The following is a 27847-nucleotide window of genomic DNA, read 5'->3' as shown; positions in this document are numbered from 1 at the left end:
TTCAAATTCTAGCTAACTTTAATTATTTTAAACTTTCTTTATTTTTGACTTGTTAAATAAAATCTTTTTATCATAAAGGATTTTCTTATGTGATTTTAATAATTTTATAACCAAATTGTTTTAATATTTTTTTTTTTGTTTCAAGTCCTTGTTTTATTTGAAATAATTTTCAATTTGTTTTAAACAATGATCTATTTTCACAATTTCAATACACTCAAGTCTCCGCAATAAACATATATAGCCGACTAAACTAACCTCATCGAATTATGTTAAAATCTTTAAATTATATAACTTTTTTTTATATTCTCGTCATTATGCGAGATGCAACATGTCATAGCGCCTTAAGTTGAAAACAAAACTCTTGGCGCAGGGCTGATGCCAGGATATTGTTAAGGAGGGGTCAGGCGTTAAAATTATTTAAATTGATTAAATTTTTCTGATATTGGAATTTTAATAGAAAATTTACCATCACACTAAAATTTCAGGAAATATTGGACATTTAGAACACCAACATTTACACAGTCATTTAAGTATTGATTTTGCTTGCAAAAATAAAAAAGATAATTTTATATGTTGGTTTTTATAAAATAATTTTTGAACTTTATAAACAAAGTTTATTTTTTGATGTATTCCTTAAGGCAAGTCGTAAATGCACATATATTAAAGGTATTAAAAACGTGAAACGTATAAGTCAAGTTTGTATGAAAGACTTGATCACGTATGCAAACCGACATCAAATACTGACTACTTGTAAACACAAATCCTGCCGCTTCTGTGTACGAGGTATGTTGGACTTTAATGGGCAGGAAATGCATTATTTTAGTCAACTAAGGGTTAAAATAATCCTTATATAATATTCTCTCTGTAACCTTATGTAGCTAAGTTGCTATAATTTTATGATTCTGTCTATGCTTTTTTTCTTCATTATTTTAAATCATTAAAGCTCGTGTTAAAAGCGCGACATAGTCGTATCAAGTGACACAACAAATATACTTGGGACGTTAAAATAGAGAAAAAAAATTTAAAAATTGTAGTAAGTTTCTTTATTATGTGTTTTGATACCAGTCGCATACAAAATAAAAATATATCTGTACACTAACAAATATTACTTTGGAAGCCAGTTGACAAAAAATAGTTTCTAATACTGCAAGAAAGATATTTTAACTTTGTACAACATAAAGCTCTTGTTATTTTTGTATATTTGAAAAACCTTTTTTAAGATGATTATAAATATCTGTTATGAAAAATGGCACAAAATTTATAAATATTTTTTTCATTCAAAGCCTAAGTTTTTTAAACGATGTAAAAGATAAACGAATATTCAATATTTTAAATGTATTTCATTGAATCATGCTTATTAAGTGCGCAGCAAGTTTGGAAAGCTATTAAGATGTAGTCACCCAGTGAATTAATAAGTGATTTATTCGCGGTGCTTACAGACTACAGCTTGTTAGAAAATATGGGGTGTCAACAAAGTATAGAAGATCTCGGAGATATTATTTATACCTTGACATGACAAAAATTTTGGATAAATTGTTAACAATTAGGATTTTAGCAAACAATATGGAAAAACCCAAGTGGCGGGGCCTAATCCCCCTTAAAGCGACACTCAGGGTGCTTCGCTTCCCTAACTTGTCTTCGGGTTACTTAGGGACACCCCCAACTCTCCTATATTGGACATGGGGTGAGACATTATTTTTGAAAGATTTTTGCAATGGGGGTGCATGACTTGATGCAAGCTTTTGGACATACGCCTTTGCTAAGCACATGTATGTATGTAATATAAAACTAAAAAAATACCCAAAAGACAAAAACACAAATTAAGCAAAAAAATTGCTGTTGTCAACAGGATATAAACACCACATAATATTCTTGTGGTTCTTTTTGTTCTCTTAGTCCATTTTTCTTTGTTTTACTTTGTTTGTTGACCATATTCCTGTTATGGAATATTATGTGGTGTTCATTTCCTGTTGACAACAGCAGTTTTTTTTGCTTAATTTGTTTTTTTGGTATTTTGTGTTTTTGTAGTTTTCTTCTACCTACATACGTGTGCTTAGCAATGGCGTATGTCCAAAAGCTTAAATCAAGTCATGGGTAGAGACCTGCAAAATTCGCGGATTCATTCGTTGATAGGCTAGAATTCAAACACATATACCTCTTAGATAATTTTGCTATTGGCTTACTGTTCATCTGGACGAATCTCAACCAGTTATAAACCCTCAACCAAAGAAGGATCGAATCACAGACAAACCATTTCAGACGACTTACAAGTCGGCAGCCAATGAACTTGCGTTATTTTCCCGAGTGTACAGGGGTATGTGCAATCTATCCTGAAGGCCATAGAAACCGCGAATTTTGCAGGTCTCTAGTCATGGGGTGAGACCTTTGCAATTACGGGGCTCACGCGGAATAAAGATGTTACCTGAGAATGCTTGGCGCTTGAGTGAGGTGGAGAAAGAAAACTATAATAGCTTAATTTTAATTTTATGTGCGCTCCGTCTCTAAATATTGCACCCAAATGGAAACTTCATGGTGTGCTATAAGATTTGAAAACTTATATTTATGTAGATGTGCTAAAAAAAAAAAAGATACGTAATTTTGCGTTTCTGATTTTTTTAAAAGAATTATTTAATGCTTTAAGATAAAAATAACTTGCTTTTTAACCACTTTTTGTGTCATTTTCGTGCGTAGCAACGTTGTCTTCTTTGCGAAGTACGACAGGCGATATTGTCAAAGTTCACTGAACTGCATGTAGAAGGATTTAAAATTCAGAACTGTATCTCAAAGCTAGGCTTGGTGTTTAAAAAAAAGCAGGAATCTTAAGGGCCCCACCTACCCGGGCACCACACACGGCGTGCAGAGCTACAGGTAAAACAACGTTATTTCAAAACTACTCAAGATATTCGAGTGGGGTTCTGCTTACGAAAAGCATTTAAGATTTCCCCGAGGGCCGAAAAGTAATTTTGATTTCTGATTTAGTTTTTAAACTGTATTTTTAGAAGAGTTAAAAAAATGATAAAACGCGTGTTTTCAGAGTAATTTTAGGCGTAAAACAACCGGTACTGATTCTTGAAAGCACTTAAGTGACTTGCATTACACCTTTATCTTCACATCTCGGCCATATAATGTCACGGTCACCGCTCAGTGCACTGGGAGAAGACTGCGCGCCAGTCCAGAGGAGACACCGCGCTAGAAGCACAAGCGAGCGTCGCGCTTATCATCCCACCTCACTGACACACGTACACCGGGAGACCCAAGATGCACATAAAGTTCTGCCATTCCCGATTACACCCGAACAATTCACCTTCGGCCAACTTCGGGATTTGTTTTATTTTTGCGCAGGAAAAATAAAATCAAATTTTAAATGTGGTCGGTTACGTTAGCTACAATAAAATACTTTAAAACACTATGGATGGTTAGTTAGGTTAGTACAGCTACATTAAAATAAACAGAGAAATATAAATATATGTAAATTAACCCGAGGTTGGCCGAAAGTGAATTGTTCGGGTGTAATCGGTAGGGACTGGAAAAAATTCGCGGGTTCAATGACCTCCAGGCTAGACTCCACGATCCTGTGCACACTCGGGCAAACGTCGCCTGTTCATTGGCTGCGGACTTGTGAGGAGTCTCAATTGTGAGACTCGTGATTCGACACTGCATTGACGGAGGGTTTATAATTGCCCCACAGTCCTCCAGGTTAACAGTGAACCAATGGCAGAAGTTGCATAAAAATACAATTATTTGCATTCTAGCATATCGCGAAATGAATCAGCGAATTTTTCCGGTCTCTAGTAATCGGTAGAGACCTGTAAAATTGGCGGGTTCATTTCGTGTTATGCTAAAATTCAAATAATTATACTTTAGTGCTGCTTCTGTCATTGGTTTACTGTTAATCTGGAGGACTGAGGGACAATTAGAGACCCTCACTCATAGAAGTGTCGAATCACAGGCCACCCAGTCGAGACGACTCACAAGTCAGCAGCCAATGAACAGTTGGCATTTTCCCGAGTGTGTAGAGGATATTGGAGTCTAACCTGGAGGTCATTGAACCCGCGAATTTTTCCGGTCTCTAGTAATCGGGAATGGCAGAACTTTATGTGCATCTTAGGCTTCCCCACGTAACACCCCTGACGAGGCGGGCACCTAGGGTGCTCTGCTTCTACACCGTGCCTGGGCGTTCGCTTTGGGACTTCTCCCCGAACCTCTTTCTCCTCCGAGGGGTTGACGCCCTGGCAATTAGGGGGTCCGCGCTGTGGAGAGAGAGAGAGAGAGAGAGAGAGAGAGAGAGAGAGAGAGACTATGTCTTCCCCCGGGGGTGTTACCCGAGCATCATTGGGGGGCAGCGGGCGAGGTGAAAAGCGACCAAACCTCCCCAAGCCCCTCTGAGGGGCGTGACCCCGGTGCGCTAGGGTAAACTCCATCCCCCGAGGGGTCGTCGGCAAAACGCAATTTGTGGCCACGGCTGAGGACAACAGCGCGCGGGCTTAAGTCTTCGCGTCAAGCGGCTCCCCCCCCCCCCCCCCAAATCCTCACCACCCCCCGCTCGTTGTAACACGCCCTTCCCAGCCACAGGAAGCTAAAACACACGCAACCACATCTTGAGGTGTTTTCCTTAATCATCTGGTCTCCTTCTAATATACAAACAAGATATATATGATGTGTAAACACCTTAGCTCCTCTGTACACATCAATCCGGTGTGAGTGATTTCGTGAAAATGGAACGGAAGTCGACGAACGGAAATGTGACGCAAAGATGGCGAACGTACGTGTAGCAACATAAAAAAACAGTAAGTCACTTTCGTAAACATTAGGGTCCATACCAAACGTACTGGTGCGCCAAATTGAGACTTTACGATACTGAAACAAACCGGGAATATATTTTGTTTATTAAAATAGACATATTAAAAAATAATCTCAAGTTTTGAAATACATAAAAAAACTGGAATTACAATGATTAAAATAAATATTCTCCTTACAGTATGTTATTGTTCTCGGTAGATAACAGTGGGTAGAGTGCGTGTTTGCTAATCTCAAGATGAAATATCGACAGTGCAAAACATTATTGTTATTTTAATAATATTATTATAATATAATAAATTTGAATTATCTCAAAACGTTTAAGATTTGTGTGTGGTAATTATATACAGACTTCTTTCAGTCATTCAGGCAAAAACAAATTCATAAACATAAACATAGTGTTATAATAGGTGTTTTTAGTTGTACAGTAATGATATAGAAATTTAACTTCTAAAATGTGTAAACACTTTATAGCTAGAGACCGGAAAAATTTGCGGTTTCGATGGCCTTCAGGATAGACTGCACATTCCCCTGTACACTCGGGCAAATAACGCAAGTTCATTGGCTGCCGACTTGTGAGTCGTCTCGGCTGGTTCATCTGTGATTCGATCCTTCTTTGGATGAGGGTTTATAATTGGTTGAGATGCGTCTAGATGAACAGTAAGCCAATAGCAATATCATCTGAGAGGTATATGTGTTTGAATGCTAGCGTTTCACCGAATGAATCCGCGAATTTTGTAGGTCTCTATTAATAACATGTGAAAACGTGAATTTGCTTGTTGCCAAGATTAGATGTTTACACATCACTGTTGAGAAGATTGAAACACTCGCTCCATTTTTTTTTTTATGTTTGCATATTTGTTTCTCAGTAAAGTCTTTGCTACTGAACTGAGTGTGTCTCCAGAGTGGGTAAGTAGCGGCGTGGTAGGAGACGAACTTCTATGCAGTTGAGTTAAAAAAAGACTGGTTCAGTATTTCGAAAGGGAAGCCATCATTTCACAGACGAGAGAGCCACACCTGAAGTTCCCCGAAGTTCATGCTCGCTTTATTTTCCGTTCTATCTCAATGTACGAGGGCTGATTTTTTTTCAACCTCCGAAAGGCTATATAAAAAAATTAAATTTACGTAAAATAGTAATTCTACTACCAAAAGTACAGTAGGGTCTTACTTATTTTAACATACATAAAAGCCAAAACTATCGAAGCATTTGTCATATCGTAACACAAGCTTATCTATGCATGTTTCGAAGAGATACAGGACAAGTGCTTTGATCTCCCGCTCCCTCACGAAACCGCTGTAAGGCGGGTGGACTAATTGTGCGGAGTATTGTGCCTCATTATTCATATTCTTGCGATAATTCTTGACGCGGGAGCCAGTGCGCCGCGCGATTAGTCCACCCGCCTCACAGTGGTGTCGTGATAATTAGTGTTGAAAATTTAAATGGAATTATTGCTGGTTACTCGACTTCATTCATTATAAACAAATCACGGTTTTTGGAACACAAGAATAATGCAGGAGGATGAAATAAACACTCATTAAAATAATTGCATATTATTCCACGCATGTGTTTCCTATTCAGTGTAAAATTAACAGATATATTAAAAGTTACACTTTAATTGTTTTTTTATTTTTATTTTAGAAAGGGGCAGAAATATCCCAGCAAAACTACAGACATTTGTAAATACTGTCCCCCTCTGTATTGTAAAATTTCTCTTTGTGTTAGTGAACTCGGTTCACGCCATACGCAACAGATGGCAGCACCGTGGCTACACAGAGTGCTCCCCTGCCGAGAGCCAAGATGTTGGATTTGAGAGAGACGTGAATGTACCTCTGACGAGATTTCGGACGTGATAGAGACGTGAATGTACCTCTGACGAGATGTCGGACGTGATAGAGACGTGAATGTACCTCTGAAGAGATGTCGGACGTGAGAGATACGTGAATGTACCTCTGACGATATGTCGGACGTGAGAGAGGCGTGAATGTACCTCTAACGAGATGTCGGACGTGAGCGAGACGCGGGTGTACCTCTGACGAGATGTCGGACGTGAGAGAGGCGTGAATGTACCTCTGACGAGATATCGTACGTGAGAGAGACGTGAATGTACCTCTGACGAGATGTCGGACGTGAGAGAGACGTGAATGTACCTCTGACGAGATGTCGGACGTGAGAGAGACGTGAATGTACCTCTGACGAGATATCGGACGTGAGAGAGACGTTAATGTACCTCTGACGAGATATCGGACGTGAGAGAGACGTGAATGTACCTCTGACGAGATGTCGGACGTGAGAGAGGCGTGAATGTACCTCTGACGAGATATCGGTAGAGCCCGGAAAAATTCGCGGGTTCAATGACCTCCAGGATAGACTCCAATATCCTCTACACACTCGGGCAAATGCCAACTGTTCATTGGCTGCTGACTTGTGAGTCGTCTCGACTGGGTGGCCTGTGATTCGACACTTTAATGAGTGAGGGTCTCTAATTGGCCCTCAGTCCTCCAGATTAACAGTGAACCAATGACAGAAGCAGCACTAAGGTATAATTATTTGAATTTTAGCATAACACGAAATGAACCCGCGAATTCTTCAGGTCGCTAGATATCGGACGTGAGAGAGACGTGAATGTACCTCTGACGAGATGTCGGACGTGAGAGAGGCGTGAATGTACCTCTGACGAGATATCGGTAGAGACCGGAAAAATTCGCGGGTTCAATGACCTCCAGGATAGACTCCAATATCCTCTACACACTCAAACAAATGCCAACTGTTCATTGGCTGCTGACTTGTGAGTCGTCTCGACTGGGTGGCCTGTGATTCGACACTTTAATGAGTGAGGGTCTCTAATTGGCCCTCAGTCCTTTAGATTAACAGTGAACCAATGACAGAAGCAGCACTAAGGTATAATTATTTGAATTTTAGCATAACACGAAATTAACCCGCGAATTCTTCAGGTCTCTAGATATCGGACGTGAGAGAGACGTGAATGTACCTCTGACGAGATGTCGGACGAGAGAGAGACGTGAATGTACCTCTGACGAGATGTCGGACGAGAGAGAGACGTGAATGTACCTCTGACGAGATGTCGGACGTGAGAGAGACGTGAATGTACCTCTGACGAGGTGTCGGACGTGAGAGAGACGTGAATGTACCTCTGACGAGATGTCGGACGTGAGAGAGACGTGAATGTACCTCTGACGAGATGTCGGACGTGAGAGAGACGTGAATGTACCTCTGACGAGATGTCGGACGTGAGAGAGACGTGAATGTACCTCTGACGAGGTGTCGGACGTGAGAGAGACGTGAATGTACCTCTGACGAGATGTCGGACGTGAGCGAGACGCGGGTGTACCTCTGACGAGATGTCGGACGTGAGAGAGAGAGAGAGAGAGAAGGGAGTGTACCTCTGACGACGAGCCGGGCAGGGCTGGACGTGAGCGCGTCCTGCGCCATGAAGTCGGACGCCGTCACCTGGCACTCCCACTCGCCGTCGTCGAACTCGATGGCCGCGGTGCGCACCCACAGGCTGCAGTCGCCGCTCGCCTCGTCGCTCGACCACTCGTACTTCTTCGGGTACATGCCCACCGGCTGGTCGGGGGATCACGCAGGCACGTCAACACTCCTGGTCAGCACTTAGCCTACATGTTCACACTTAGCCTGCATGTTCACACATAGCCTACATGTTCGCTTTTAGCCTACATGTTCACTCTTAGCCTACATGTTCACACTTAGCCTGCATGTTCACACTTAGTCTACATGTTCACACTTGCATGTTCACACTCTCATGTTCACACTTAGCCTGCTTGTTTGTTCACACTTTCGGATTCACACTTGCATTTTAAACTCACATGTTCACACTTGCCTGTTCACACTCGCATGTCACACTCACATGTTCACACTTGCATTTCAACACTTAGCCTTCATGTTCACACTTGCATGTTCACCCTTGCGTGTTCACACTCTCACATTCACACTCGCATGTTCACAGTTGCGTGGCCAACACTTAGCCTACATGTTCACACTTGCATTTTCACCCCTGCGTGTTCACACTCGCGCGTTCACAGTTGCGTGGTCAACACATAGCCTACATGTTCATCCTTGTGTGTTCACACTCGCACATTCACAGTTGCATGTTTTAAAAACTCAGCCTACATTTTCATAATTGCATGTTCGCCCTTGAGTATTCACACTCACATGTTCACCCTTGCCTGTTTACACTTGCGTGTTCTCAATTAGCCTTTATTTTAATGCTTGCATGTTCACACTCACATGTTCACACTTGCGCGATCAAAGTTGCATGTTTACATTTAGCCTTTATTTCCATGCTTGCATGTTTACACTTAAGTGTTCACGCTTATCCTATCTGTTCATGCTTTCAGGTTTACACTTGCGTTTTAACAGTTGAATGTTAATACTTGAATGTTCACACTTGCATGTTCATACTTGCACACTCACAGGTGCATGCTAATCATTGCATGTTCACACGTTACAACTTGCACGTTCACACATCCACGTTCATACAAACTCGCACCTAAATGATCACACTTTCGTGTTCACAGGTTCACAATTATGCTTGCATGTGCACACCAGCATGTGAACACGTCCTTTTTCATACTTTCACATTTGCACTTGAACGTTAAAACGTCCGCGTTCACACTTATACATATTACACTTGTAAAGTATACACTTGCACGTCAAAACAATTAACAGTTTTCATCGTTAATCTTAGAATAACACTCATTACCAATTACTTAGGGTTTTTCGTAAAATTTATGGTATTAAATTTTCTTCCATTAAACACGCACAAATCATAATAAATATCTTGTAGTATAAAGAAAACTGCAACAAAATACTCTTCTTTCATCCACATGCATATTTTCACTGTCTACCAAATAACTTAGACATCGAAATCCAAATAGTTTGTACGAAGATCCATATATATAATATTTATACTTATAAGTTCATTTCAGATGCCTTATTCTTTAAAAAGTCACTGAATTTACGGCAGGTTCTTACAGTGATGTAACTGGTGCCCCGTGCTCCTGTTCAGGAGATAGCAAAATAAATTATTTTATGACAGTATTCTGGAAATGTGAGAGTTATTGAACGATATCATGGTTCAATTAAGTTATCTAAGTAAAGAAACGTGTAACTGACAGGAGTTTGGTAACAAACAAATAAAAATAAACAAGATTTTCTTAAAAACTTTAAACCTATGTAGCAGTTACTGTAGAAAGTAGACGACATGCAGATAACAGATTACTATGTTATAATTCAATCTACCAAAAACATTTGTTCCCTCCGTGACCCTTTTCAGCCATTCACTAACTTTATCAACTCACAATTTCACCTCTCACTTTGCCTTGCAAATGTTAACGTCTATTTTTAGAATAGAATTATAAGGTTAGCTCATCAATATCTAAAATGCGTGACTGATTTGTGCGATGCATAAGCTGGAATTCACAGAGTTAGGAACTTGGAAAAAAAAGGTAAATTGGCCCATAAAATACATTTATTTATTTTTGTCTCAGATACCTCACCACACATTAAGGCGATACGGGTTCGAAGGGCAAAAGCATTTTTTTTTTTTTTAATGTGGTACCTGTAGTAGACCTTGTCGATAGCCGACAACTTCCGTCACCTCTTCGTCCACATTACTTCACACCTCATTTTCTATAATGAACTTGATGTCGCCAGCATTATAAGCCCCAATTCTTTTATATCCGTACGAAATTAAGGCCAATTAAAAATCATTTTAACAATAAAAATAATCTACCTAGCATTTCCAATGTATAGAGACCTGAAAAATTCGCGGGTTCATTTCGTGTTATGCTAAAATTCAATAATTAAACCTTAGTGCTGCTTCTGCCATTGGTTCACTGTTAATCTGGAGGACTGAGAGCCAATTAGAGACCCTCACTCATAGAAGTGTCGAATCACAGTCCACCCAGTCGAGACGACTCACAAGTCAGCAGCCAATGAACAGGTGGCATTTGCCCGAGTGTGTAGAATGTAGTAGAGTCTATCCTGGAGGTCATTGAACCCGCGAATTTTTCCGGTCTCTACATATCGTGCACTAGGTATACGTAGAGACCGGAAAAATTCGCGGGTTCAATGACCTCCAATATAGACTACAATATCCTCTACACACTCGGGCAAATGCCACCTGTTCATTGGCTGCTGACTTGTGAGTCGTCTCGACTGGGTGGACTGTGATTCGACACTTCTATGCTGCAAGCACGAAAAATGATGACTCATTCTACCGTTACGCACATTGTCACGTTACGCTCATTGTACGCTTGCGCCGCATCTGTCTCTCTTACACTCGATTGGAACAAACATCGATGTGACTTTTTCGAGGCACATTAAACTTGAAACACTCCCATTCGTTTCCTACTTTTCCTATCATCGTCCTATCTTTAACAGAATAACACAGATTGAAAGAAGTTAAATAGCAAACATGTATAAAAGTTATAGTTACAATAATCTGTTCTTTAAAGTAATAAACATATTTGAATTAATGAGTGCAAATAAAAGTAAATATATCAATTAAATTGTAGATTTCATTTCACTAATTCTATGTATTCATACAAAATTGTGATAGTTCAATAAAAAAGATTCAATTTTATTCCTAAATGTATGCAATCATTTCATCAATGTTTTGTTATGACTCTGTCACGTTAAACTATCGTCCGTAAACCGACTTTATAGACAACCAATTTTTTTTATGATGAAACTATTTCTTGTTATTCCCGTTAACGTGAATAAAATGTTTTCCAAGATAGTTTCACTATTATAAAGTTTCATTTGGCGCATAGAACACGATTGGTAGGCTACTTCCCCTGATAATCACAAAAATGACTATGTATGTGATAATGGCATCAGAAGCAGGTCCGCTTTCTGGACGAAATCAACGAAAAAGTGAGCTATGCGCATGCGCGCAATTTGGATAACAGATAGGCAACGGACAGGACACCAAAATCCTTTCCCTCAAAAATAAGTGAATAGCCGTGTCCTATCGCTAGAGACCTGAAAAATTCGCCAATTAATTTCATGTTATGCTAAAATTCAAATAATTATACCTTAGTGCTGCTTCTGTCATTGGTTCACTGTTAATCTGGAGGACTTAGGGCCAATTAGAGATCCTCACTCATAGAAGTGTCGGATCACAGGCCACCCAGTCGAGACGACTCACAAGTCAGCAGCCAATGTACAGTTAGCATTTGCCCGAGTGTGCAAAGGATTGTGGATTCTATCCTGGAGGTCAATGAACCCGCGAATTTTTCCGGTCTCTAATTATCGTGCACTAGGTATACGTAGAGACCGGAAAAATTCGCGGGTTCAATGACCTTCAAGATAGACTCCAATATCCTCTACACACTTGGGCAAATGCCAACTGTTCATTGGCTGCTGACTTGTGAGTCGGTTCGACTGGGTGGCCTGTGATTCGACACTTCTATGAGTGAGGGTGTCTTTATTTGGCCCCTCAGTCCTCCAGATTAACAGTGACCAATGACAGAAGCAGCACTAAGGTATAATTATTTGAATTTTAGCATAACACGAAATGAACCTGCGAATTTTTCAGCTCTCTATGTATACGGTTCGGGAACAGGTGTAGTATATAAAACACTTATACCTTTATTTTTTTGTCTTGGAATACCACCCTGTCAAACTGAAACAATCATAAATATTTGCCGATTCAATCTGATTCCAATTTGAACTTTATTTTTGCTGAAAACCTACAAGCTGACTTTTAGACATATTTTTCCACAGTCATATGTTCCTTACCAGCGGGGAGTTGTTTTTACTTCTAAATTTGTCATGGGTTTCCACTAGAAACAGGCAGTCAACCAATTTTGGCCTTCTATTATGGGATTAAATTAGTATTCTAATTAGAATTCTAATCTAGACTGCATCGTATTAGGACATTTTTGATTCGGCAATTTGAATAGAGTAAGTACAAAGGATTTTTTTTTGCGTATTTATGAAATCATGTTATTCTGTATATAAAAGACGTATACAATATTAGTAGATGAACCCATGTTTCGCTACAAACAGAACAATATTACAATGCTCCTCGTAGGTACATCACTGCCACAACATAAATTAATATTATCTAAAGAGAAATTTGAAATCGAAGGTATGAAAAAAAATATATTTAAATTTTAGATAACACGGTGAAATGTAAACGAAAGACGCCAGCTTGGATTGAACAATTTTTTAAGGGCCTTCAAAACCAAATTTATGTAATTAATACTGCGTCAATTCAATGGCTATAATAATTACAGAAAGACTGGGTTATGTTCTGAAACTGAATAATGCAATGACAACATTAACCATGCGACAGCAATTGCCAAGGATCATCGGAATAAATGTCAAAATCGCAGACAATTTTTTTTAAAACAAAATAACATAATTTTTGAAAAAATAAAATAAAATAATTGGCTTGAGGTCCCAACTTTGGATGAGCTAAGTGTCAAATTTGACCACCCCAGGCCTCACCGTATTCGCGCTACACGAGCTACAGGCAGACAAATCTCTCTTTTAGTGGAAAACACGAAACAAAACAGAAAATTATTCATATAAAGGAATAATAGTAGGTACTACTCAAGACTTATAAAAAATTTAAAAAAATTAGTTTGGAAGATGTTTATGTCATATATATTCGACTATAATTATCAAGCCTACAAACATGTACGTTAAAATAAAGGAATAAAACATGTTATACCATATAAAATTAATGTCTAACAATATTTTTAGTGAGAATTCATATTTTCGAGATATCTGTTTGTGTTTCATTGTGAGAAATTGGTAAATTAGTCAAAAGTTTATCCGAAACGTTACTCTGCATTTACGTACTCAATAAGATGAAGACAAAAATTTTACTTCAGGTGCTCCTAATACATACAATTTTAATATGAACCTGATCTAACTAATGGAAACGTGTGGTAATTAACTGATAAACATATGTTTAGAATTTCTCCATTCATTTCAATATTAATTAAATACAACAATTGTCGAGTAAAATTCTGCCAGTTCACAGAAGTTTCAACAGTTTCATATTTAGAGTGTTAACATTCATACGATAAAGTTGAACTTCAAGTATGCTACTTTTCCACTAGTGTGATTATGAATGGCAGTATTGACAATTAGTATTTGTACGTAAGGACGTACGTATACGCTAAGTGGTGGTTGTAAACTCAGTTTATGTCTTGTCCATTTGAGCTGTGTAAGGCTATTATATTCGCAAGACATAATATTTTATTTAGCACGATTCCGTTACATGTTACTGTACACAATAATTACAGTTGGTTTTATTAGGCCTGATAATGTTTTACCAGCATACATATTCTACACAATATTTCTATATTTTTAAATATGTATGCATGCAATCCCAAGTAAAATGTTTTGGTATGTCTGACTGCTTCATATTCAACTACTGGGAGTTAATTTTCTGTTTATATACATTTAGGTAATACATAAAATTGTTTTATATAGTTTCAATTTCGATAAATTTCTTCATAAAGATTTGGAATTAGTAATAAAAACAACCAATCTAACTCGTCGAGTGAGTTAGAACCATAAGATTTCGTGGAAGTCCACCAACAATTAATTCACCGGAGGTCTTCAAAGGTTTTGAGCGAAATACTAAGTTTTTATAGCTCTCATTTTTCTGTTTCTGAATAAAACTATAAACATTACATGACTAGGTTTAAGTGAAATTGTTTATTTAAAACTTTAATTTTTTTAAATGTGAGTAGAGCTTTTTCTACAAGAAAACAGAATTACTTGCTAATTTAGATTCGGCAATAAATTTATGAATTTTACAGCCATGTAATTTTCAAGTCAGACAAATTTAGTTAAACCGTTATTAAAATGTTTTCAATTTTTTTAAAATTACAAAATTTTTTAAAACTATACGTTTCCTTTCGTAATAATGTGCTGTCTTATGATTCATGATTTAAAACTCTACATTTTAAAAGTATATTTTCCAAATCACTAATATGTTATTGCAATTTAAATAAAAAATATTTAAGCTAATAGGTACAGTGATGAATCAGTAAATAACTAAAATATCTTTTAAAAAATTAACTACAAAATTCACAATTTAGCGCATTTTTTGTATGATTTCCACTGATTATCCCATAAACTGCTTCAATACTAAAGCATTCATAGTCGATAACAATTCGTTATCTGAGTGTTTCCATAGTATCACTTGACTTAAATAAATTGTATATTTTAAGAAAATTGGCAGTTCAGCAAACATGTGGCCATTGTCCGATGCATATATTGACTAATACATTCTCAAGCAGTGGGAAATATGCTGAGCTTCAGAATTTAAAAAAATAGAAAAAAAAAACTTTTAGATAATTATTAGTGAAAAATTAAAAAAAATTAATATATAGTATTACTGATGTCGATAAAGCTACAAATTATATGATTCGTATGTTCAAAAGTATTCAGAGTATTATAAATGAAAAATTAGGAAAAAATAAATGAATAGAGACCTGAAAAATTCGCGGATTCATATTGTGTTATGCTAAAATTCAAATAATTATACCTTAGTGCTGCTTCTGCCATTGGTTCACTGTTAATCTGGAGTACTTAGGGTCAATTTGAGACCCTCACTCAATATAAATGTCGAATCACAGGCCACCCAGTCGAGACGACTTACAAGTCAGAACAGTTGGCATTTGCCCGAGTGTGTAGAGGATATTGGAGTCTATGTTGGAGGTCATCGAATGCGCGAATATTTCCTGTCTCTATAGATGAAACAGTGGAAAGAAAAAATGAACTATTATTAACAACTAGCTTAAAAATCTTAGGTAAAGAAAAATTAAATAGTCAAATTAATATTTATATATTTTTTGAAAGGTTTATTTAATTTTTAGTTACGATATTTGCTTTCCTAAAGAATTTCATTTTGATAAGAGTTCAAAAATAGTTGTCATAAAGTGTAATAAAACAAATACATTTATGTAATACGAGTGTAGAGTTTATTGCAGGATTATTTGTATGTTTAATGAGTTAATGTCACTAGATTTCCACTCTAAGCTACTTAATGTTATACAACATTTATATTGTTTTTTTAGATGAGTTTGTCTTCTTTTATATCTCACATAAAACGAATAAATATAGCATTGTTTATCTCAAAGAAGCAAAACACGTTTAAAGTTATAAAATTAATGATTCTAATATGAATTTTGTTCATAAAATAAATGTTTTTAAATACCTAATTAAGTGTTCTTTTTTAAATTATTAACAACTAACCTGAAAAATAGTAAAAACTATTCATTCTTTAGAATAAAAATGATGTGTTTGTGTTTAATCTAGCTTCCTATGTTACATAGATAACTGGTTAAAATCTAGGTATACGCATGAATGTCAACGACTTCAACTGAATGAAAAAGTACATTTATGTTCACGCATTCTTCTAAAACAGTAAACCTCTCCAGCATAAATTTATCCCCAGGAAGATCAAGGAAGGCTTAAAGAATTTCTCTCTGTGTGTATTGTTTCATTTCAGGGTGCGTAATGAATATTTAATATCTTAGGGCGCTCCATAAAAACGTGCGACAGCGTGGAAAATTAAATTTTTTTTTAATAGCGGGTGGAGAGTAGAAAACTTGAAAGGCAAATGTATGTCTTGCAAGAGTCTTGCATGTAGCCATTTCACATGCGAATTCCTTCACAACATCCTCTATTTTCATTTCTGCAACGTATTCGCAGCAAAAGCAATTTCCATTGTGCGGAATTTTTTATATCTGGGATTGTTTTCATGAAATACTAAAACATTACAAATGGTCTGCCTATGGCATAATTCTTTATCTTAGAGAGCATAACACAGATAAGATTTATTTCGTTCCATTTCCACATACTCGGATTTCATCTGAATTTGTATAAATATTTTATTCTCTAGAGTAGCCGTGTGCCCGATGGGAAAGAATTTGATCCTCATCTTCGATGAATTACCAAAAACGCTTATACAACTGACTTTTATGAATTGCCGAAACACCAAGCTCCATATTTCTAACTTTAAAAATTACAAACTTCCATACAAACTTTCATCCCCATATTTAAACCCCATTGGTAGAGACCTGAAAAATTCGCGGATTCATTCGGTGATAGGCTTGAATTCAAACACATATACCGTTTAGATAATTTTTCTATTGGCTTACTGTTCATCTGGACGAATCTCAACCAGTTATAAACCCTTAACCAAAGAAGGATCGAATCACAGACAAACCAGCTGAGACGACTTACAAGTCGGAAGCCAATGAACTTGCGTTATTTTCCCGAGTGTACAGGGGTATGTGCAGTCTATCCTGAAGGCCATCGAAACCGCGAATTTTGCAGGTCTCTACCCATTGTTAGAGACCGGAAAAATTCGCGGTTTCATTTCGCGATAGGCTCGAATCCAATTGTGTTTAAACTTTTGCTGTTTCAGTGATTGGACCACAGGTTGTCTGAAGGAATCAGAGCCAACGAATAATCATGAACGAAAGAAGTATCGAATCAAAAGCCATTCCAGTTAATAGTTGTCATGAGTCAGTAGCCAATGAGCATATGTAATTTGTCCGAGTGCATAGAGGATATTGGAGTCTATCCTATAGGTCATTGAATTCTCGAATTTTTCCGGTCCCTTCTCATTGTGGATGAATTATCATAAATGCTTTCTTAGTGATCACTAGAGACCCGGAAAATTCGCGGGTTCAATAACCTCCAGGATAGACTCCAATATCCTCTACACACTCGGGCAAATGCCAACTGTTCATTGGCTGCTGCCTTGTGAGTCGTCTCGACTGGGTGGCCTGTGATTCGACACTTCTATGAGTCATGGTCTCTAATTGGCCCTCAGTCCTCCAGATTAACAGTGAACCAATGACAGAAGCAGCATTAATGTGTAATTATTTGAATTTTAGCATAACACGAAATGAACCCGCGAATTTTCCGGGTCTCTAAGTGATCACTTTCGTTATAAAAGAAACTTCAATGCAAAATTCCATGCTTCTAGACTCGCCAGTTTAGCTATGCGTTGTCTGTTAAGTCACTGTTCGAGTTTAATTAATTGGATATCTTAAAAAAATAAATTTCAATTTAAAAAAAACATCTTTCTTAAAACAATTATATGATCCCAAAAGAAGTTCTACCAAGCATCGATATATTTTTTTTTTCCAAATATTGAAGCACACGAATATTTAACTTAAAGTCAAAAGTAATGTCACACATGTACTGGCTAGTCAATGTTTTACTAGTAAGTTTAATGATAAAGTTTTAGACATAAATGTCACAAATGGTGTTCAATTCTCAAAACATGAGCACAAGAAGAGGTTAGTATACTCGTTTAACAACCATCTTGATTACTAATGGCTAGAGACATGCAATATTCGCGGATTCGTTTCGCGATAGGCTAGCATCAAAACAACTATACCTTCGTACCGCTTCTGCGATTGGCCCACATTTTATCCGGGGAACTGTGAGCCAATGGGAAACACTAAACCAAGAAAGTGCCGAATTACGGACAGCCTAGTTGAGACGTCTCACGCGTCAGTAGCCAATGAACAGGTGTCATTTCCGCGAGTATTTAAAGGACTGTGGAGTCTATTCTAGAGGTCAATGAATCCGCGAATTTCGCAGGTCTCTACTAATGGCATAGAAAAAGTTCCTGGTGATTTAAACTAACGTTCGGATAACGCCATAACATCTTTACATTTCCGTAAACTTGTTGAATCGTCATATCGTTACGAATTTAGTGTTTATGGATATAGTGTTAGCCTAGTAAAGAAACATCCCACGTCTAGAAAGAGAGTATAATAAAAAATACAGTTATAGACTTTTTTATTTGAGTTAATAATTATGAAAAATAAGGTAAATATTATTTATAAAGATGAATAATTTTAATTGTGTTTAGCAAATAAAGTTTTGATGCCAGTAAACTAACTACAGGGTAAATAGCCCGAAAAGAAGTTGTTGTTTATCCAAAAATAAAACGAATTTATTTATTGGCCATGTGTAGTTGAAGTAAAATAATCTCCAAACGTTTTGATCGACAGTGATGTTCAATCTTCAGGCTTAATATTGCGGGCGAGGCAAAATTGGAAAATGGCCGCGAATAGCATCGAAATTTCCCAGCAGGTGATGCTGGTATTTCAACTTACCGTGCTTGAGCATCATGTATGAAGGGTCATGATGGGTGTTGTTAATATATTTTTATAAGGTTTAATGACAAATTTATTAAAGCGTAGATCGTGTACCTATAGGCCTACGTAAAGTATTTATGGAAACTTTTTCCAATATTGACAGAGTAATCTGAAAAGTAATAGAATAAACGAATACAATTATAACTAGTGCCATGTTTTTTTCACGAAACGATTTCAAGAACAGCTGAAAGTTAAAACAGTGTAGCATCGTCTTGTGTTCCGTGATTTGATGAGTTTCTTTCAGGAACATGTCTACTGTATTATTAAGGCAAATTTGGAATGAGCACTTTGGAAACTCATGTTTTTGTATCTAATAAAAGCATCATCCGATAAAATTCCTTTTTTTTTTTTGCTCTAAAGAAGACGTATCTGAATTAAACCATCTTGGTTTGAACCGTTATTGACAACAAAATTTTTATACCATCTTATATTAAAAAGTGTGTTCTATTTAAGCACAACACGTTATTTAGTGAAATGCCTAGTTGTTTATAGAGACTTACTGGCACAAATAGTTTCTCATGTGAAATAAACACCATGTTTAACATTGAAATATTATCTTTTAATCAGAGTGACTACAACTGTCACAAGACACAAGAATAAAAACGTACAAGTAGTGAAATTTTAAATATAATTTATTAAAATATGATTTATAATTAGAGACCTGCAAAATTCGCGGATTCATTGACCTCTGGGATAGACTCCACAGTCCTTTGAATACTCGCGGAAATGACACCGGTTCATTGTCTACTGACGCGTGAGACGTCTCAACTAGGCTGTCCGTAATTCGGAACCATCTTGGTTTAGTGTTTCCCATTGGCTCACAGTTCCCCGGATAAAATGTGGGCCAATCGCAGAAGCGGTACGAAGGTATAGTTGTTTTGATGCTAGCCTATCGCGAAATGAATCCGCGAATTTTGCATGTCTATTAATAATTAACGGTTACATACAAAATTATATATTTAAGTATAGTAAGTCGGGTAGCATCAGTCTGGAAACAGTGGGCGCCATTGGCTCTGTTCTGCAATCTAAGAGTGAGACACTAAACTATAGCGACGCGCGTGGTAATACGTGTTTGAGCAGTCCTTTGCTAAACAACGTCTTTTGTCCATTTCTATGCTCCATAAGCTGTTCCTCGTAAATTGTTTCCGATGATATTTCAACGTATCGGGCAATTGGGTTCATTACTTCAAAATGATGTGGCTTCAGTCGCCGTATTTTTTTATTACTGCTCGTATAAGACTTGCAGGCAGAAGCTTAATTGTTAAAAATCTTCACCTAAAATTTACGAAGAACGTGGGCACAAATTATCCAGAGATATCCGTTTATTTACCGTTATCTGAGTAAAGTTACGGGTAGTAAGTTCATTAGTTTTGCTCATGAATCCATGAAAATTATATTGGTGTAGGTACTAGCAATACATTCAAAAACCTGTTAAAACTCCTGCAAAAACACCCTTATTACTTCTAAGGGTGTGTTTACCTTAAAAAAAAAAAATCGGAAGTCGAAGTACGACGTAGTTGTCTACGAAGATTCAGTTATGCAAAATTTCGAAGAACTTTCCGTTTATTTGAGTGGAATTCTTCGTTGAGAACTCCTCAGCTTTATTCCAGTCTATGGCCGGAAACTTTCATCTCCCATGTGTGCGCCCTTGTAGGGTAGAATGGGAACCAGGGATCACTCCCCCTTTTTTATCAGGAAAGTGTTAGAGCTTCGGCTATGACCAGAGGCTGAGGCTACTCATCCCAGCATAGTCACCACCTTCACCCCCCACCTCACTCAGCTAACCAGACAGTTGGCTGTGTCCTTAGCCCTTTGACGTTATCAGCACTGCTGGCTCCTTCCACGATCTTCATCACACTGGGACCCCTCAAAATACCCAGTGAACCCGTGGTCCCGTGGAGGTCCTATCCAAACCTCTCCTAGCTGTTCAGAGCTGTGTCATCGCTCACCACGTCGACTCCGCATCGGGCTAGGGAACCCTTGGAGTCTGCTCCAAGCGATCGGAGCACCACCACCAAGTACGAGTCCTACCCAGTCAGAGTCCTCAGCAGGACACCACTCGAGTTGTAGTGTCCGAGACCGCACTGACCTTGTTGTCCTTCTGCCAGTAGCAGGTTCCTTTCTTGTTGAGGACCTTGCACGCCATGAAGGCGTCCTCGTTGGGGTTGACCTCCGTGTACTGCGGCTGCTTGTCGAACCTCTGCAAGGAGCGGGCGCCCCCCACGGCGGCTGCAACAGACAACACGACACACACGTGTGAAACACACTCGCATTCAGCACTGTAGCGCGTCTCATCCTCACGTTGCAGAGTGCATTTCAACGTGAGTGCCCTCTCTCCAATGCACAATATCTGTGCTATTAGTAGAGACCGGAAAAATTCGCGGATTCATTTCGTGATAGTCTAGAATCCAAAAACGTTTGCCCTTTTGCTGCATCAGTGATTGGGCCACAGTTTATCTGAATGATACTCGGCCAATGAAAAAACTTTAACAAAAGAAGTATCGAATCACTAGCATCCCAGTTAACAGGTGTCACGAGTAAGTAGCCAATGAGAAAATGTAATTTTCCCGCGTGCATAGAGGATCATGCAGTATATCCTACAGGTCATTTAAATCGCGAATTTTTCCGGTCTCTAGCTATTAGTAGGGACACCTGTATTTCGCGAATACATTTCGTGTCAAGGTATGTCACAAAACACTGTAGCTTTTTCTTAGAGTGATGGCGAATCGTGTGCGTGCAGCAGTACGGTATCCACATTCCCATTGGCCCCGTCAAGTGCGGGAAAACACCTCTCGCCGACCACAGCCAATAACTACAAGAAAAAAACTACGTTGTTTTGCGATGTACCTAGACACGAAATGCATTCGCGAAATACAGGTGTCCCTAGCTATTAGTAGGGGCATGCGTTTTTCGCGAAATAATCTGCTCGCTCGTTAGACTACAACAAGGTATGCCATTGTTCCCTTGTGATTGGTGACCGTCTGCGAGAGAAGCCATCGCCCTGTCTGGCCGGGCCATTCAGGACGAATTTGCTTCCGCACTGGGTGGCTGTGATTGGTGCGCCGACAGTATAAACCCAGCCAACCACGAGACAAAGAAAATGCTATAGAGTTTTAGCACACAGCTGGTCGGAAAATCTTTTCGCGAAAATCACATGGCCCTAGCTTTTAGTACAGACCTGAAAGATTAGCGGGTTCATTTCGTGTTATGCTAAAATTCGAATAATTATACCTTAGTGCTGCTTCTGTCATTGGTTCACTGTTAATCTGGAGGATTGAGGGCCAATTACAGACTCTCACTCATAGAAGTGCCGAATCACAGGCCACCCAGACGAGACGACTCACAAGTCAGTAGCCAATGAGCAGTTGACATTTTTCCGAGTGTTTAGAGGATATTGGAGTCTATCCTGGAGGTCATTGAACCCGTGAATTTTCCGGGTCTCTATACATGACGATTGTTAAAACACCAATCACTGTAATTCAGTGGGAAAGCAAATGCGTCCTGAGTGGCTCAGACAATCAAGGCAACTACATCTCTCGCAGATGGCCGCCAATAATAAGGAAGAAACCGCTGGTGCGCGTATACCTTGTTGCAGTCTAGTAGGCGTTCAGCTTTATTCGCAAAAAATGCCTGCCCCTACCTATGTGTCTTGTTTGATACAATGAATGCAAATCTGATGAGAAACGGCACTCGCTTGAAATCATAGGGCAACAACGCCACAGCCATAGCCAAAGGAGACGAAGAAGGCTTCATGAAATAGGAAGCTTGAAATCCACACCTGTCCACTACGAGACCCGAACAGTTCCGAAGTGCTCCGAAGTGCTCCAAAGTGCTACGAAGTGCTACGAAGTTCACCTATGGCTCGTGCAACTTCGTCAGCTCATAATTAGAGACCGGAAAAAATCGCGGGTTCAATGACCTCCAGGATAGACTCCAATATCATCTACACACTCTGGCGAATGCCAACTGCTAATTGGCTGCTGACTTGTGAGTCGTCTCGTCTGGGTGGCCTGCGATTCGGCACTTCTATGAGTGAGAGTCTGTAATTGGCCCTCAGTCCTCTAGATTAATAGTGAACCAATAACAGAAGCAGCACTAAGGTATAATTATTTGAATTTTAACATCACACGAAATGAACCCGCAAATTTTTCAAGTCTCTACTCATAATTTATGATAAAAAAACGCGCGTAAAAGAAGTCGAAATCGTATTTCATAGACTTAATGTCGGGTAAATTAGAGAATGTTTAAGCTACATTAAAAGTACTTTTAAATAGTGTGACGGTTGATTAGTTAAGATTAGCTATAGTAAAAACACTAAGAAATCTTTTAACGATTGGTAAGATTTGGTACATCAGAAAAACTTAAAGATGATAAGGGAAATTGGTTATGTTAAGTTAGATAATCCTTAAAATGATAGTTCCTGAAAACCATTAAAATTATTTACAATATTTTTTTAAATATAGCTAATCTTACCTACTTTACCATTTATAATATTAAAATGTGTTTTTAATGTAGTCAACGTAACCGACCACTCTACAAAATTGCAATATAGGTATAAGCCAAAACTTAAAATGGTAAACTACCAGTATTTTGAAATTTTTATTTTTTTAGTTTTCAGAAAAATATTTCATTCAGGATTGCCAAAATTTTAACCAATCAGCACAAAACTTCAAACCAAATACCCTATAGATGGAATTTAAACTCAAATCCTCATGCAGAGAAAAAACTGAAGAGAATAAAACCGAATATGCACGAACGCGGCTTTGTAATTGAAATATATGAATCTTAGGTTTCCCGCTTAAAAAAACCGTTGCCCTGGGGACGAAAAAAAATTATCACTAATGCAATAGCGAAAATTTACCATCAAGAGGGATATAAAAACTGCTGTAATGGGTTCGGAAACGTAGATAGTGACCTTCCTCTTGTTTTGAAGGCGTCAAGTGGGCAAAATTTAATCGAGATCGTAGTAAAACTCTAGATTTCTATAAGAAACAAACAATTGGATCTCTTACACACACACGCAGACACACATATACGCACATACACATATACACACACATATACACACATACACATATACACACATACACATATACACATATACATTCTAGCGGTCCCTGCAAATTTATTAGAGTGGCCAAGTATAACTTAGAGAAAGAAAATATTGACAATTGTAGGACATTCATTTATAGGTCGCTGAAATTTAAGTAACATTAAAGCTTTCTAGTATGTTGCAATTTTATTTTTAAATTCAGAAGAAAGTACATAAAAATTAGGTATACCTTATTTAATTAAAATCAACCATACAGCTTAACTAGTTTTATATAAAACACAAATTAACGGAATATCTTCATTTTTTTAAACACTGAAATTGACATTTTGTGGGTATTATTGTAATCAGTGGCATATGAACATTTTCTTATTGACATATTTTTTGGTATCCAGTTACCCTCAACCTAGCTATATCACAAATTTTACTGTGGATTTAAGTTTATATGATGTATGTTGAGTAATTGTGATATTTAAAGCTCGATTTCAAAAACGAATTAAACTTATTAACTATCTCGTCATTAGGTACTACCTATTTTAACGGCGATCAAGTACTCGTAAAGGTATTCTACCAGATAGTCTCCCTTAAAAACGTGGATTAAGTTACCTCACTTGCATGTGTTGTTTTGAGACACATATTTTCAACATACCATCAATTTATTTTATTTTATGGGTATAAAAGATCACGCACGTTTCAGTAATTATTACCACTTTCGCAACATTTAAACCCATTATATTACACTTCAAGAATAACTGATGAAAGTATTAGTGACAGAGCATCAAAGATAACGGAGGTATAGTGTTTAATTTTCAGAAATAACGTTTCACTAAAAGTAAATACGATAAAAGGAAAACACTAACTTGCAGTGTGAAACCAAGCCTTAGGAATATCAAATTTTGGCTACAAATTAATCCTTATATAATTGTAACCTTTTGATGCATCGCAATATAATAAACACCAAATAATCCTAATTGTATTATTTAAAATAAATTTTAATAAATAGCATCAGTAGTTTTAAAAAATTCCTTTTGTAAAGCACACATTTTTTTTTCACGTTAATTATTAATTGGTTATCTAAATTTCTAACAGAAAAATTATATATTTTGTAATAATTTTAAAATCACACATAGACACATCCATTTTATTTATTTGTCTTAATTTGAGCATTTCATGGAAAATGCGTAATTTTATACTTTACATATTGTTTCATTTAAGCATAATTTTTTAAACCATGAAAATAATAATCTAATATTCAATAATAGGGATTTAAATTATTAATATGGTTATTAATATTCGCAGTTAACACTGAAAATCTAGTCAGGGAACATGTAACAGAAAAACTTAAAATTAACAGGTACTGAAGTTGTTTTCGTGTAAATGGACAAATGTACAAATTTCGTGATTTTACATAGATTTTTTTGTTCCATTTACAAAAAAAAAACTCTACAGTGAATGACTTGAGTAATAAAATCCATTCTCTGCCCTCTCTTATTCAAATAGCGTGGGTCTTACATGCAAAGTAAATGTATCTTGACTACAACGAGGAAACCTGAGGCAAGAGAAGACTGCCATTTTTTGTAGGGTCACTCGGAACGCATTCGTTTCCACACAGAATGTCAGCGACAGGTGAGTCAATAGACAATAGGTAGACGTGAGTCCGGAAGAAACTCCGACCATTTAATGAAAACACACACTATGACTAGGAACAGGCATTTTTCGCGAATAAAGCTGAACGCATATTAGACAGCAACAAGGTATACCCTTACCTGCGGTTTCTTCCTTGTGATTGGCGGCCGTCTGCGAGAGAAGTAGTTGCCTTGCATGGCCGGGCCACTCAGGAAGCGTTTGCTTCCGCAATGAATTACTGTGATTGGTGTTTTAATAATCGTCACAGAAACTCACCCAATCACGAAACACAGACGATTCTACAGTTTTTTACCTTTCAGCTAGTCTCGGAATCTTTTCACGAAATATGCATGGCCCTTACTATCATTTTTTAACATAACGTTTTATTTTGTAAATTTTCATTTTGTTTTGCACCCTAGATATTATAAAAACACCTGTGACCTTCACGAACACGTATAACTGGTAGTTTTATTATTATTGCGTAACGTATTACAATATATTTTATTACAATGCGCGTAGAGTGTAATTTTTAAATAAAGTTATTGATAGTGTTTTGTTGGGGAAATGGAAGTTAGTCAGTCACTTTATTTTACACAACATGAAAATATTAAAAGAAAATATGTAAATATTATTTTTGCAAAAAAAAAGTATTGTAACTACGTTTAAGTACGCAAGATGGGCGATATACCGCATAGTAATGTTAATGTTTCCTTCCTACGTGCAGCCAATAGAATCGCCCGCACGTTTTGGTCTGTGATCGAGAACAGTTCATTGATATTGGTGTTTGAGATTTATCATTCGGTTTCCTGAAATTGATGTTTGTTAAGAATATAGTCTATTTTCCCTTCCAAATGTTTTTTTTTTTGTGATGACAGGCACGTTGAATTTGGTTAACCATAAAATGATAATTATGTCTTCCCCGTACGAATTATTTTAGTGTACATTAACGTACAGTTTAAATAAAAATATTCTTTTGGTGAGAAATTTTTTATTTTGTGGCTTCCCAAGTAGGGCATCGTCTTATTATTTCACAAGTATATTAAAATAAGCGCATTCTTCTGAACAGCGTTTAACCTCCGTGTGTTTTAGTATTTCGCTTTAATTTTTTCAGTTGTTTTATAATCTGCGCTCGGATACCAACGGAACGCAGAGAAGCAAAATTAAAGTCTTAAATTCCTAAGGCAATTTAGTCACTGGCCTAATATTTCTTTTGCACTTTATTTTATACCTTCTTTGTCTTCGTTCATATTAGCAGTTCAAAACATTTGTTGTGTCCGTAGAGTTGTACTAACCTATCTTAATTTGTGGAATAAACTGTTAATAAACTTTGGTTTTTTTAATGACTATTTTTACTCTAGCCAATAGTTTAACTTCAATATTAATATCATTTTAAATCCCGATTCGGTGGAATACACTTTTTTGGAATAATTATATTTTTTCCTAACGGCAAAAATGAAAGTTTCAAGCTGTGATTACATTTTTTAAATATTTATTACATTATAATAGAGAAATTGACTTAAAACTATTTTAAAAAACTCTATATGAAAGGTTTGGTACTGTAAATTTTTTGTTATTTATTTTAAAAATAAAGTACAGTATATGTAAGTTTACAAAACAAAAAATAATAATTTCAAGGACACCCAACTGAACACAAGCTGCAGTTAAAAAAATTTACTTAATTAAAATTAATATAATGTGGTATATTACACGTTTTCCTGTATATAAAAATATTCAAATACAGTGAAAGTTAAATATTTGACATCTTTTAAACTCCAAAGTGTAGTTTATTTAACATTGACGATTATTTAATTTTTGATTCGTACAACATTCCTTAAAGTAAATTTACAATATCTATCTATATTCATATGTATACTGAAACAATAAACAAGTATACAGACACTCTGTGATTAAAGGAACTATTTCTTCAAAACTGGTAATATTTTTAAGCTGTTAGAGAGGCGTACACGTAAGACAAGCAATTTGCAGGTCTTCTGTTCGATATTCCGACAGTTCACTAGGTCACAAAGTTACCGTAACGAAAAGTGCAACATTCGGGAGTGAGGCACTTGATTAAAAGATGGTGCTCATTACGTCATGATTGAAGATGGCAACCGACAGTCAAAATCCTGAAACGAGAACCAGTAGTACTACTGATGATAAAATAAAATTGTTTAT

At 37.1% G+C, this 27847-nt stretch overlaps 1 protein-coding gene across 1 annotated transcript in view; it reads right to left on the bottom strand.

The window, feature by feature from the left end:
• LOC134540921 (hemicentin-2) overlaps nt 1–22722 on the bottom strand; it is a 140117-nt gene extending 117395 nt beyond the window's left edge. Inside the window, exons 1-3 of the mRNA XM_063383995.1 lie at nt 22637–22722; nt 21086–21275; nt 8200–8383 (exon numbers count right to left, since the gene is read on the bottom strand). Of these exons, the coding sequence (XP_063240065.1) occupies nt 8200–8383; nt 21086–21275; nt 22637–22722 (460 nt within the window). The remainder of the gene's footprint in view (nt 1–8199; nt 8384–21085; nt 21276–22636) is intronic.
• Between the last annotated feature and the right edge of the window lie 5125 nt (nt 22723–27847).

This window comes from Bacillus rossius, chromosome 17 (genome assembly GCF_032445375.1).
Source record: "Bacillus rossius redtenbacheri isolate Brsri chromosome 17, Brsri_v3, whole genome shotgun sequence".
NCBI classification, from domain to species: Eukaryota; Metazoa; Arthropoda; class Insecta; order Phasmatodea; family Bacillidae; genus Bacillus; species Bacillus rossius.
The sequence above is the reverse complement of the archived record's forward strand: the minus strand, read 5'-3'. Positions and strand labels throughout refer to the sequence as shown.